The 14891-nt window shown below is 32.7% G+C and overlaps 1 protein-coding gene across 2 annotated transcripts; it reads right to left on the bottom strand.

The window, feature by feature from the left end:
• Positions 1 to 5539: 5539 nt before the first annotated feature.
• LOC142506130 (putative DNA primase large subunit) lies at positions 5540 to 13012 on the bottom strand. Of its 2 annotated transcripts, none has more exons than XM_075619283.1 (20): positions 12753 to 13012; positions 12500 to 12561; positions 12282 to 12385; positions 12111 to 12192; positions 11941 to 12000; positions 11722 to 11779; positions 11610 to 11629; positions 11259 to 11342; positions 11109 to 11173; positions 10527 to 10575; positions 10404 to 10451; positions 10215 to 10304; positions 9912 to 9971; positions 9698 to 9757; positions 9155 to 9229; positions 8304 to 8389; positions 7506 to 7599; positions 7308 to 7415; positions 6391 to 6468; positions 5540 to 5825 (listed from the first exon to the last, which is right to left on the bottom strand). In XM_075619283.1, exons 1-19 carry the CDS (start codon positions 12895 to 12897, stop codon positions 6448 to 6450), a joined length of 1371 nt encoding a protein of 456 aa, XP_075475398.1. In that variant the 5' UTR covers positions 12898 to 13012; the 3' UTR covers positions 5540 to 5825; positions 6391 to 6447. The 2 variants fall into 2 exon arrangements, with proteins under 2 accessions (XP_075475398.1, XP_075475399.1); XM_075619284.1 differs by having other exon boundaries at positions 5540 to 5807.
• Between the last annotated feature and the right edge of the window lie 1879 nt (positions 13013 to 14891).

The raw sequence follows: 14891 nt of genomic DNA, 5'->3' as shown, positions 1-14891 counted from the left end.
TTGTTCATAGCATTTTCCATGTTTGAACTTAAAAAAAATAATATGCAATGAAATATAATTACTGACAATAAAATATAATACAATACATATGTAAAAAACATAGCACACGATAAAACATTATCATACGGGTACATAAAATATTTTACATATTTATTCCACCAGCAAATTGATCATTGTCTGAGAAATCAATCAGAAAATCTCCAGCATCAAAATGAGTTGAATCACTCAAATGTTCACTTTGTTTTTGTTCAGTGAAGTTGGTCTCCTTTTCTTTCCCCTTTATTGATTCTTTATAAAGTTTACAAAGGTGCTCAGGGGCTCGACAAATACGGGACCAATGTCCTGCAGTATCACATCTGAAACAAGAACTTTCAAATTTTTTTGAGAGATTCTCATTAACACTCATATTTTCATGATGCCTTTTCTCTGGATGGTTTGAGACACTCTTTTGAGATGAGTTATGGAAGTAACTATCTCGATTATTTTCAAAACCACGGCCGCGTCCACGACCACTTCCACGTCCACGTCCACATCCACAACCACGACCTCGATTTCGTCCTCGGCCAAAATCTTGTCTATAACTTTGATTTTGGTTTCCAGATTTAAATTCATTTTTGTTTACGACATTTACTTCAGGAAATGCCGTTGAACCAGTGGGTCGTGCCTGATGATTTCTCATTAACAGCTCATTATTCTTTTCCGCCACAAGGAGACAGGCGATAAGTTCAGAATATCTCGAAAATCCACGCACTCTATATTGTTGTTGTAGAGTTATATTCGATGCGTGAAAAGTGAAAAATGTTTTTTCAAGCATTTCCAATTCAGTAATCTCGTGCCCACAAAATTTCAATTGCGAGATTATTTTATACATCGCCGAGTTGTAATCACTGACTTTTTTAAAATCTTGGAATCTCGGCGTATTCCATTCATCTCGGGCGGTCGGAAGTATAACTTCCCTTATATGTTCGAATCTTTCTTTTAATCCCTTTCACAAAGCCATTGGATCTTTTTCAATTAGATATTCACATTTCAATCCATCGTCGAGATGTCGACGCAAAAATATCATGGCTTTTGCCTTTTCTTGTGATGTCGATATGCCATTTTCTTTTATGGTCTCACTTAGACCCAGTGACTCAAAATGCATTTCTACATCGAGAGTCCATGGCATATAATTTTTCCCCGTAATATCAAGAGCAATGAATTCGAGCTTTGTCAAGTTTGACATAGTGGTACTAAAAAAAATTACGATGCATTTTATTAGTTAATGAATATTGCAATACAAAGTAATGGATAAACAACAAGTACAAGCTATAGTGGCCCGTGTTTCGTACTTGAAAATTTGCGGAATAATTTAAAATTTTCTCTTTAAATAAATAAAATGTCTCATTCATAAAATATACTGATAAAAAATTCAATGTTTAAAGTAGCAGCGGAAAAAAAGCTTTAAATGTCGAGATAGCAGTGGAAGTAAATATTTGTTTCAAAGCAACAACTTAAAATAATTCATCGCGATAAAATGAGTTTGCATAAAATAATAATAAACTGATAAATGAGGTCCTCGGGTTCCTACTACTGCCGACCCAAGATGGCTCACTGGTCCCCGCCCTCGGTCCCGACCTCATTAGCACCTACAACAATCAAGTCTAGTGAGTCTAAAGACTCAGCATGCATATATCGTGAATAACGAGTAAAATATATCATAAAGTTTCATGCCGGGTAAAAATATCATGTCGTAAAGCATACATGAAAATATCTTGTCATGAGTAATTATAAATATGTGCATAACTGAACTGAAAATTGTAAGTGAAATGCTTGCTCGATAGAGCCCTATCATGAAATAGCATATAATAATTTTCTGTTGAGAATATGTTCTACTCAAGTGGCCCATAACGTGAAATGAATCGTCTGATCAGACTAAACCACAGTATACTGGGCGGTAGAGATCATCACAGCCCTTGGACTGGATATCCGTACCCATACATGAACATGAACCGGTCAGTAGCCACCGGATGAAGTAATAATCCCATGATAAGCTGCAATCCCATGAACGTGAGGTGGCCACAAGCAATATCGCATATATCTCAAAAATGAACATTTTATATTTTTATGCACGTAATATAATTAAATTCCCGAGTTATTTTACAAATTTGGGTTGGATCGTTCCCAGGCTCGATGCGACCTAATTCTAACATGAAAAACATGCACATAACTTGACTTGACCATGCAAATAACTTATCTTGACCAACGCTTCAAAATCGAACTAAAAACGAGACTATTACGCCCAACAAACTTAATACTTAACCATGACTCATACACCACATTAGCATGTCTAGCATGGACCATGGTTAACCTCATAGCCATTGGATCCTTCATTTGACAGCAAAACAAGCAACGCCCCCACGCGTGCAATGTGTGTGTTCTCGGGTGAAGCTTGTATTGTCATAGGTGTTGGCAGGAATTGTGTTTGGCCTAGGGCCCTTAGCCTTGTTCAAACCATACCTTAGGATGTTGGTAAGAGACTCTGGCATTCGTAAAAATAAAGAAAACACACGAGGAGGATATTCTCCGATAAATACAAGACTTGTAAGTATGATGACCAAAATAATTAAAAATAACCTTGAGAAAGCCATCTTCTTTTTTCTTCGAAAATTTGATGAAGAATAATTGTTTAGAGAAGAATAGAAAGTTGGAGTGATTGACTGTGTTTGTGAGATCATATTTATAGGGCAAAAACTAGCCGTTTTGTTACCGTTTATGACCGTTGGTGTACAAAAAAATAAATGTATGTATTTGTATAATTTTATGGTAATAATATGATGTATATAATATTAGTCATGTTTAAATAATTATGTATATCATATCACATTATTATAATGAGGTGTCATAAGTTATTCTGTTTAAAAACCTTATAGGCTTTTATACTTGTCGTATCCCTTACCGAGAGTGTGGGATGTCGTCTTAACATCCTCCCAGGATTTATAACAAGTTTTTGAAAAATTTATAACATTATTTTATATATTAAATATATACACAATAAATAAACAGTAAAATAAATATTATTAATTTTGTTACATTTTTCTTATGTTTTGGAGCTTGGAAAAATATGGAGGACCTTTAGAGCTTCGTGCTGATAACGTGTTGTGAAAAAGTAAAAATTTATGGTAAAAAGTAAAAATCTCAAACTCTCAAAATTTACCAAACTACACACTTTATAAAATTTTTCTCTCTACTCACTTGTGAATTTCTTCACACATGGTGTGGCTATTTATAGAATTTCTTTACAAATAATCCAAAAATAAAATACATCATTACCTACATCATCACACACTAATTTTCAATATTTACGACTCTTATTTTCAACATTCAAATATTCAATACACACATTTTAAATATTAATTTTCAACAGGATAAAGATATATACTATATATAAAGGTCGATATTTTTATTGGTCCAACTTTGTCACACAAATTAATTTTTATGAAAATACCATTAGTAATGTGTTTTATATAAATTACTAATAAATATAATATTTAATATATTTTAAAAATTCAAAATTCACGTATTATCTCTACAAATCACACATTTAATATAATTACATTATCTTTATTCAAATAATAATTTAAAAACTATAACAAAATTTTATTAATCAATTTGATATATTAATATTCATGATCATGATTCATATACATAATAATCATTATTTCACACACATATCACGTGTGTTTGTTTGTTAGTTTAAATAATGTTTTCTGATGATCTAACCGACCAAGTAAAAAAAATATTATTCATAGATTTATTTTATTACAAAATTTTAGAATTATATCTAATTAATTACATATATAGATATATAATTAATTAATGTTATTTAAAATTTTTCTACCCACCTGTATCCATACTAAATAACTTTCCCATGATTATAAATGAATTAAATCGAATTGGCTCGAGAAATATTTGATTCGTATTTAAAATTATCCAATTCGAACCGAACTCAAACATGTTCAAAAATTTTTTCGGGGCTGAACTCAAGTCAATAGTTCGCGAGCTGCTTGCAAGCTTTAAAATTTTATTAAAATAATATAATTCAATACTAAATAAATATATTTCAGATTTTTATTTTCGAATAGCTCGCAAATATGTTAGATATTCCGAGAATTGATTCTAATCAAACTCGAGTAAAAAATATTTAAACTTTTGAGTTTCCAATTGAACTCGAGCTCAAATTCGAACATTAAATTTTGGTGATACATGACTCGTTTTACTTCGTTTACACCCTATATATTCCCCTTGCTAGTGTTACTTTTTTTCTTTTTAAAAGAAATGCACAGTACATGTAATTGTTTTCACCAGAACAGGTTATCACCAATGTAATTTTCCTTGGTTGAATATATTACTAATTTTCATTCCATGTTTTCAACAAACATAATATGTCTACTCTCTTCATAATATAGAATATCGTTTTAACAGAGAACATGCATAAAAATATTCATTTTAATAGTAAAATGTAACAATTTTAGGACACTAGCATAATACTCGCACAACCCACCAAAAACTCGGGTCAAGCAATTTTTTCTGGCACCAAAAATGCCACCAAAAACTGAGAAAACACACAACAAAAATGAAGGAAAGAGGGACGTATGTATGGGAACGAAGGATAAAGGGGAATACAGCTGAGGATCCATTCAGTTTATAATGAAGCAGTTAGAAACGGATGCTCATCTAAAAAATGTTAATCAAGTACGAAAAACGATCCCAATGGGTCTGTATACCATTATTAAGATTGACCTTAACAAGAAGTTCGACGAGCTTGCCAAACTGATGCCTACGAACCCATGGATTGCATGAATGACTTGGTCCAACCCAAATAAGCAAGATATGGCGCATGGACAATCATCCGAGAGCGTCAAGCAGGCGAAACTAACCGCTTAGTCGCTCAATATTAGTACCAAACACATGGAGGAGTACAATACACTCCTCCATACAGAATATAATTTATATAACCCATAAAAACTCTGAAAGTATAGACTGGTCCAAGACATCTACTTGAGATGCATATGAATAAATAGTGGGAACACACATGATACCAAAATGTACACGGGTTACATTTACACACATACTTAACCAAATAAAAAGAAAAGTAAGAAACACACAAAAGAAAAAGATAAATGTTACTTAAACTAGCTTAGATTGCGTTTGATCTAAAGATTTGATTCATATATAGGACGAAAAAAATTTGATTCATAAGACGAAATCGTAGAATAAATTTCAGAAAACACATTTCTTTAATGTATTATTAAAATCCACCAAAATCATTATTAAAATTGTTCAACTTACTATAAACTGGATTTTAATTTCACTTGATTTGCACTTGGATGATAGATTTGATTTGAAAAAAATATTTTTTTTAGAAAATGGTGTATTCGAAATCCAATCCAATTATTATTAAATTTACATAACCTTATGTAGAATGAATTTGGAATCAACTTGAATTTAATTTTTAACAAGTCAAAATTTGAAAACAACGAATTTGAAATCAATCAATCCAAACATAATCTTGAATTTGTCCATCCAAATAAGTATGTCGATGGATTTCACCATCTTTTGGTACTTTTATGATTTCTGACATTTAACATTTATGCCATATTATCTTCATATTCAAGATATATGTCAAATAGATAAACTAATAAATAATATTTGCAAAACTCACTGCCCAACCCTAAAGGAATACTTTAAATATAGCACCAAATACTTGTGGGAATAACTTTGGCCTCTCTTCCATTTTATCTTTGTCTCCAATCATAAGCCTGTGCCTGCAACCCTTGGTACAACTGTTCAAGCATTAATGTTGATCCATTACTTTAAATATATTCCGATGTAAGAATCTAAGTTTTTGAAGATCTTTAAAGTACAACAAAAGATTATTATTTGCTGCTCTTGTTTTTAAAAACCTGAAAAACTTAATAAAATTTTTAACCAATAAAAATGTAACAACAATTTCATTGCTTTTTAAGGTAAATGGACATCAATAAACAGTTAAAGCACTTAAAGTACTTAAGCTATACGAAACTTAGAAACTTAGCCCAAACCCTCTGATATACCGTAGCATGATAGCAAGATATGCGAAATGATAGTTACAATCGATTGCTTTAAATGCCCCCAAGTACTAGATTGGTACATTTACATTGAAGTTAGCAGAAAATATTCACAACAAAAATTGAAAGAAAGTTATCAGCGATTAACCTGCTTCATATTCTATTGTTCGTTCCAAAATATATAACTCATGATCAAGAGAAACTGAGTAACAAATACTATCAAGATCATGTTTCAACAAAGAGAGATTTTGCAAGGAGAAAGTAGGAAGAATTATGTGCAGTTCGGGATTAAAATACTTACATATTATACATGTAGCAACAGCACCGTCGATCCTTCAAATGAGAAAGGAGTTGTCACCTAACTACCCCTGGATTTGTTCTAGAGAACATCAAGCAAGCAGGTGTTAAAAATATTGGAATCAGCAAACACGGGCAATAAATTGCCTGAATAAACAGAAGAGACACAAGAAGCCCTTTTTCAATTCATTAGTTTTTCAAAGATTTAGATTCATCACCCCAAATTAGTACCAAATAAGTTGAGTTGATAACAACACTACGATAAAAATCATGACATAAAAACTTCGAGATGCGAACAAAAGAAAAATCAAATAAAGAAACATATAATAAAACACAATCTATCATACTCACAGATGACAGATATAACCTATGTTGTATGGATACGAGTACGGGTATCATATCGGATATGACGATATACGATACGACTAGAATACGACAATTATATAAAGATAAATAAATATCATATGTATATATACTTGTATAAATTTAGTATTAAAAATTAAAAATTGTATAGATATATATTTATATAAATATTTTGCTGAGACGTATCTTTGTCGTGTCCATGTCGTATTCTAGCCATGTCTAAGACGTATCCGACTGGTCAAACTTACAAAAAATCGACGACACATATTTTAACATATCCGACACGCATATGCGTGTCGTATTTGTATCCGTGTCCGATACTTCAGAAGAAAAAAATTAGAAGTATATGTGGTACATAGGATAAAACACAAGCAATTACCATTGAAATTCACCAGTCATATTATTGTACCAAATTCCTATCCATTAATTTCAAGGAAGATAAGGATCCTCCTCCGTCAAAGATTATAAGTCAAACAAATTCGAGAAATCCTGTATACTATCTCATTAATGGATAGTAGGAAATTAGGATTAAGTTTGGATTAATCGTACAAGAATTACCTTGGAATCCAATATCTTTCTGCTGTCACTGTAATATTGGTTTGGATGATTTATTCCCGCATCACATAATTCCCCGTGAATAGCTTCAAAAGTCAAGCTACATGCCAACTGCAGAATCAACATTTGAGGATAAAGATAACCATTAGAAGGAAAAACTTATGGCAACATAACAGAAAAAAGATTATGAGAAACAATGACCTGATAGTGTCTGTTCCGCACTTTATCAGTGACCTCCTCCATCGCACGATTGCCTACTCCCATCTTACCAAGTGCTGCTCTCAAGTTTTCCTCACTGGTTTAGCAGTACAAATGAGTATTGATAGATTGAATCGTCAAGAAATTCGATCAGAATGCATGATATAGGAGTAAATAATGTCTGTTCAGCCTATTCAGTACAGAAATCATATTCAGCCTTAAAAGTGAATTCCATATTATCTCATTAGACGAAATAATTACTCAATATAGACTATGCAATTGATGTCGCATATTGTCAAATACTAGATAACTAAACCAATAATCAAGACTGAAAATTGCCAAAGCAGCTGCATCCAGAGTAGTATAGTTGCAAGAGAGTCAGTTAACTCTCGCTCGCCCTTATAATGTTAGGGAAATCATGATGACTCACTTTAAACCATCATGTCAAGTCAAATAATTCGATTGCGGTAAATGAAATATTGACAGTAAAAGAGAGTTTAGATTCAGTACGTGAAAGTAAGACCAATCCGGAACAAGATCTATCTTCATATCTAAGCAAAAAGTTAAACATGACTACGCAATTTGAAGATGAAAATTGGCAGATCACAACAATTCTTACATATTTTCAGATTTTTTTCCAGCAAAACATAATCATGGTGGAGGATGCTAGAGTGGAAGTCTAATAAAACCTTGGTTGAACAAAACTAACTGGTGCATCATTTGATGGATTGCTGACATTAGAAGGTGCAGTTCATTGCTTTAAAATAGAAAAGACAGCTGCTGCCAATAAGAAGAACTGACCTGAAATGGCGATAAGGACATCCATGATGATCCCCAACTCCTGGTGTTGAAGATATTATTTTTTGACATGAATAAGGCGTGTAATCCTACAAACAGGGAAAAAGAAGATGAGATGAAATTGTAATATTCCCTAGAATTTTGAAAGTTAATACTATTTCTGAGCTGTGAAACCAGTGATAAGCTTAATAATTTTCCATCCACCGCTTTGTGTTAACCATTTATGCAGCATCTTTAGAAGTGAGTAAAGACTCAATTATAATAATCTGAGTTATCAAAGACAAAAAAACAAAGAACAATATTAGATCATCCCAACTCATGTTTTTTTCTCCCTTGTTTCTATGGTTATGAAAGAAGATTGTTTAAATTACCCTTTTCCAATTTTTATACCCCAGAGCCATTCACAAAACTTGATATGGAGCAGGAGTTACGAGTGCCAAGACATTTCCTCTTTCTCTCTCCTGGAAAGTGAATCCATGAGGTCGAAAAGCCTAGTCACAGATTGTTTACACTTCCGTAACTCTTTTGATAACATTAGAAACAAATCGAAAAAAATCAAATGCCAATAGGATATGCTTGTTTATTAGCCTCTTTAACCTTTTTTAAACATTGTCTTAAAAATGTTCTCAACTTCTTGTGAACGACACTTGACACCATTTTACAAGCCACAACAAAAATGCTTGTAAAAAATTATCATTTTAAAAGTTCATACGAGCATGAACTCATCTGTCTCTGTAAACAAATCCCAATAATCTATCAAACGGTCAGGAAGGAGATATTTTGAAATAAATGAAGTTTATAGGAAGGGTTCCTATGGCACAAACATAATATGAGCCATGTCAGAGATGAAATACCGTTCTCTTCCCTTCTTTCCCATAATTGTGGCGTATGCTATATGCATATTCTTTGTCAAATCTTTCGGCTCCAACCTACAAAAGTTGCATAAGACACTCATTTCTGAAGGAATAGAAGGGTTTACGAATTCCACGAGGCATGGCAAACAAAACGTAACAAGAACACAATTTTAACTCGTCTTTCTCAGTTGTCTACAATAGTTTTTTCTCACTCTGTCAAAATTATTTGTAAAAAGACATGTTGGCAAAATAGCCATTGCTGCAGCCTAGCTCAGTGCAATTTACTTATTTACAGGAGTTTTATCCTTAATTTGTGAATAAGTCTGTATAATAAGCCATGCATTAAAATCAACACATTCTCTTAATGCTGCAGATTCAAACTTGCACGATTAAAAGACTACAGAAATTGGTTTTGAAGAATTTTATTCGACATAATTATAGCTTAACTTGTTGTTTTGCACCCTAAAAATGTCCTCCGCGCTCTTTCATCAACTGATACAAATCAGCAGCAAGAAAAAGAAACAACACAAGCACAACAATAACCTTTTTGGAGAACTCTGTTTTCCAGAAAGCAAGGGCATCATCCAAGTTAAGTCCGACACCCTAAAAGAACAATGGTACAGCATTTCAGCCCAAGAAAACAACCAGACAACTTATTTTACAAGTTTTTTTAATTAATTAATAAAAAATTAGGAACCTATTTTAAAATCCACATTAGCATATCATTGAACTTGTGTTTACTGTGGAAGTAAATGACCTTGAGAAAGAGACCTAGTTGCATCCGTCCTCCATGCTTCAAGTGATGATCCTCTCTAAGCTGCAAATGGAAGTATAGGTGGTGAAATGGAAGGAAATAGGTTCAAGACTCTGGTAGTTGCTAACTAAGGTATTAAGTACACCAATGTTTGTAACTACAGCTAGCTAGAAGAGGGAAAAACCTCGTGGTCGACCCACTAGCTTATAGGTAGAGCTGTTGTCTTTCAAAGAAAGGTCATGGCTACGAGTCCCATAAAATGCATGGTTGTGAAAAAAAAAACTAAAAAAAAATTGAAATCGTCACCTTTACAAACAAATGACTCATGCAGAGAGGGAATGAGCTTTTGGCAACTTGATCAATATCTTTCAATGTTATTTCTGCGAACTCTTTTGGCTGTCATGGAACTTCACTAAGTCAACCAACAGAGTTGGTGTTCTAAAATTTCAGGAGAAGGAAAACAGATTAATTGATTGTGCTGTCCTTCAATGTTACCTGGTTGTAATCAGGACCTAAATAACTTGTCGATAGAGCTTCAATGATCTAAACAAAGCAAAGAACTTTGGCAATCATGAAATTCTGAGACAAATATTATGGAAATTGCTACTGGATACTTACCGGAGTTAGTCTGTCCTTCTCCTGCTCTCTAATCATTGACGTCCATTTTCTAACAGCCAAAATGGTATGTCATGAAATGGCAGATAATTTAAAACCATATGCGTATATTTATTGGGTGGGATGCGCAATATGTTAACAACTTTAGGCTAACATGTCTCCTTGAAAATTTGAGTTTTCAGAATTTTGCCAAGGAACTGTCAACTGTTGAGGTAAAAAATAATCTTCACGTGCAACAAAAACAAGCAAACTCACAAACTGGAGCGAGATAAAACTTGGACTGAATGTTGATGAAAAACAGATGAATTTGAGATGTTTCAAAACTCCCACATCAAATTCGGATTACACCTCAAAGCATATCAACTAACTTTTCAAAGTGAACATAAATTCTCCTTTCTGACGTAACCCAATCACCAAAAAATTATTTATTATAATATCACAGTGTGTCAATCGAAGACCTTTCATCGCAATGTCTCCAACTATATTTTTGGTACTTGAAACCATAGGATTGCTTAATCAACAAATATTATGCACAACGCTGAAGGAAAAATAATGAATGGATGCGTAGCAAGAATTTCAAGGAACCTGTTTGTCAATACAAGTGCTTTTGACAAATGGCTGCGATATTGTGTCATGAGAAGTGATATCACCTGCAGAAAAGCTTAAAATTCAATCATGAACTAATGGAAAAGAAGTTCAGATGTGTAAATAATGTGGTGGATCAAGCATATTGACCTGATTTGTTGCAACATAAGCGTACCCCTTCAGGAGAAACACTCGCCGACTTGCCACAAGATCAGGAACTTGTTCAAAAGGTACCTTCATTACACGAGGGAAAAAAGTCCAACTAAATGCAAGTCAACAAGATACAGTGTCCGGGTCACATTTATAGTTTTTATTCGTTATTTGGACAGAGGAGTGATTTTCTTGGTACTTCTTACATGTGGTTCCATTTCTTTCTAAGAACATTAGGGTGACGGTGCAGGTCGGGGAGCAAAAAATCATTTTTATTTCAAAATGATTTCAAGATGTGCACGCTCATCTATCGAACAGGTGCAGATATAGAGGAATGGGGCATGTTATTACCTTGTAGTATATTGTATCAGCTGCAATAAAAGGAAAAAATAATAATAAAGTAATCAGAAACCATTCCAAATGCCAAATAAATGATCCAGAAATGAAGTAATCGAGCTTCTACCAGTGGATAAAGGTTGTCCAATGGAACGCACCACCTGGTTCAATTTGTCTTTTATACTCTGAAAAATTGAAGTATAGAGTTACATATCAACCAGGTCTTTTCGATTTCATGCATTAAAGAGGATGATTGGACTATGGCTATAACTTTTTGGTATCAAGCAACTTAGCATTCACAGAAACAGTCGTTGATTTTCAAAAACATGAAAACAGAATAGAGTACCTCATATTCGGCACTGCTTACAGCTTTGTAAGGCAGATCAAACTCTACCAACAATGCCCTCTGTGTTGAAGTCCATACCCACAAGAGATAGGTCAGTCACCAAACCTAACAAATACTGAGAATACTAGCAATGGAAGCATAGGTTATCACTGAAAGAAGTGAAATCGCACCTGGGCTTCAGGAGTTTCAAGTTGAAATCGATAACGAAATAGTGTAGACTCCATGGAAAGAAACCATTTCCTTAATTCCTCCCTACCATAGAGAAACAAAAGCTAAAGAGAATTACAAGAAAATGGTGGTAAGAAAGGAGCGGAACGGGGTGAAGTGAATGCATGTATTACTCTCTGCAGTAAACGAGGCGCAACACGAAATGTGAAATGACATCCTTGTTGACAACCTCAGACGCTTCTACTTGCATCATATTTGCCCTCCACAACTCTTTAACCTGCGCCGAATATATCAATATTAATTAGCAAACACATCAACAAAAAAGATAGCAACTTGCACTATATTTAAAATCATGGAAGGCAGACAACACAGGAAAAAATCAATCGCCTACCAGGTTTTCCATCTCGTTGACCTTTTTCCCACGGGACAACCCATCTGATATCCCTTTAAGAACTGCATAAAAAATCGAAAATCAACGTAAAAACAAAGTAAGAATTGGAAGAATAGTGCAAATTACTACGCATAATCTAAGAAAGCACTGGACAAACTATAATTAAAATTGTACGACATGGAATTTCTGTCAATTTCAATCCTGTCAGCACAAATCCGTAGAGCTGACATTACAGAGTGAAATACGGCGATACCTCGGAGACGATGTATGGCGTAAAGCTCGAAATCTTCGAGCCGAACTTCGATTGCCGGAGCAGAACGGTACAGCGGGATAGTGGAAACGGCGCCGCCCTTCGCAGATCCCGGCGAGGATGCCTTGTTACGCCTCACAATTTCCATTTTAACTCCTTTGATTCTTATTCCACTCTTCTTTCTCCTGGGGAATTCGCGGTGGCAGGAATCTTCGGCGGGAAAAATGGCGGGAATATTGACTCTCCAACGTTGGCCATATTCGCGCGCTTTGCAGATGGGTATAATAATCGGGCAAGGCAAGATGATTCAGTTTGTGGTCCGGGTCTCTCATTTGGGCTAGGTTAAATGAAAATAAGTCCAATGGAGCAGCCCAGTAAACCGTGAAGGTCATGTCCACAAAAATGTTTTAAAACTATTTTATAAAGAGTATATCTCTTATGAGACGGTGTCACGAATCTTTATTTGTTCACAATAAAAAATAATACTCTTATCATAAAAAATAATATTGACTCAAATTAAATATCTGTCTCACAAAATACGATCTGTGAGACCGTCGCACACATGTTTTTGTCTTTTATACATGGTTAGATTAATAGATGATTATGATTCCAAATATCACACTTAATTTACCCTATAAATAGGTATTTTTGGTTTAAAAGTATGAGGATTCATTCTTGAGTCATTATCTGAATTCTTTCTTCTCCTTTCTCAATATTTTCGAAAAATAACGATCTTAAAATTGATAATCTATCGAGATACATGATTTAAGATTTGTCTATATTCCTGAATAATATCATATTCATGATTTAAGATGTATTACAAATTTTCACAATGTATTTGTCATATTTTTTTGGGGATATTATTAAAATTTGTGCATACTATTTTTATAATCAGGTGATATTATATTTTTATTTTAATAAATTTTATTTTTATGCCTATAATTTTTTAGCTAAGTTTGATTATGATAAGTCTTGATTGGAGGGGGTTCATGCTTAGTATATAGTATAAAATGTAAATATTAATAATAGTAATTCAAAATAGTGTCTTTCATCATGTCTTGTGTTCTTGTACGTTTTTTTTTTTATATATATAAGTACTGGTGTTAAAAAATAAAAATTAAATTTGTGATGAAATCCATGTTTTTTGCAATCAATAAGAATCGAAATTATGAGCTTGACTCTGATACCAATTATAAGATCTAGCGTGAGATCATCTCACAAGAGATCTACTCTCCACATTTATTTCGAATGTAACTATTCCCGATTTGGTTTAATAACATTACCTGTGTTTATGTTTTTTTATAAAAAGATTATGTATATATCATCCGAAGTTTATCATAATTACAAAAAGACTCAACTAACTTTGAAAATTACATGTACCTCCCAAAAGTTTGTATCAAGATTACATTTACACCGGTTAAGTTTAAAAATTAATTGTATCTTCGGAGAGTTTTTCTATATACCTTAAAATTACCACTTTTGTTAATAATAATATTAAAGATTATGGATTCTTAAAAAATTAATTTAAGAAAATAGTAAAGAAAATGAATATAAAAATAAATTTAAACCAAAATGCAAATTTTTATTTTGTTTTTAACATAAAACTCAAAATATTATAATTTACTCGATGTATTTTAAAACTAAAATTGATAAAATCAAACCAAATTATTTTAAAATTTGTTTTTCTTTTATTTTTTTAAAATAATTTTTCAATTAAATATATTAAAAATAAAAGTAGATTTAGCTCATTTCCTGAATTCGTTAAGCATTATTATTAGCATAAGAAATTACTATTTAATATTGAATGAAGTTTTTAAAAAATCTAAACTATCATTCAAAATTCATCGACCATAAAAGGTTATATCATTTAAATTTTTTCTTTCTCCCAATATCTTTTCATTTATTTGTTGATCATTTAAAATATTTGAACCATCACAAGATAAAATTATCTTAACATCTACATTATCTGCATATAAATTACATGAAATCGTTAATTTGTAAATAAGATTAATTTTTTAATAATTCATAAAAATTGGGAATGGAATGGAAAAAATCGCTTTTTAATAATAATTAATTAAAAGAATTAATTTTTATCATGAATCTTGGTGGGTTGGTTTGTTTCAAATGAGTTGACAAAATCGT

This window comes from Primulina tabacum, chromosome 10 (assembly GCF_025594145.1).
Source record: "Primulina tabacum isolate GXHZ01 chromosome 10, ASM2559414v2, whole genome shotgun sequence".
NCBI classification, from domain to species: domain Eukaryota; kingdom Viridiplantae; phylum Streptophyta; class Magnoliopsida; order Lamiales; family Gesneriaceae; genus Primulina; species Primulina tabacum.
Note: the sequence above shows the minus strand (reverse complement) of the source record. Positions and strands in the feature narration are given on the sequence as shown.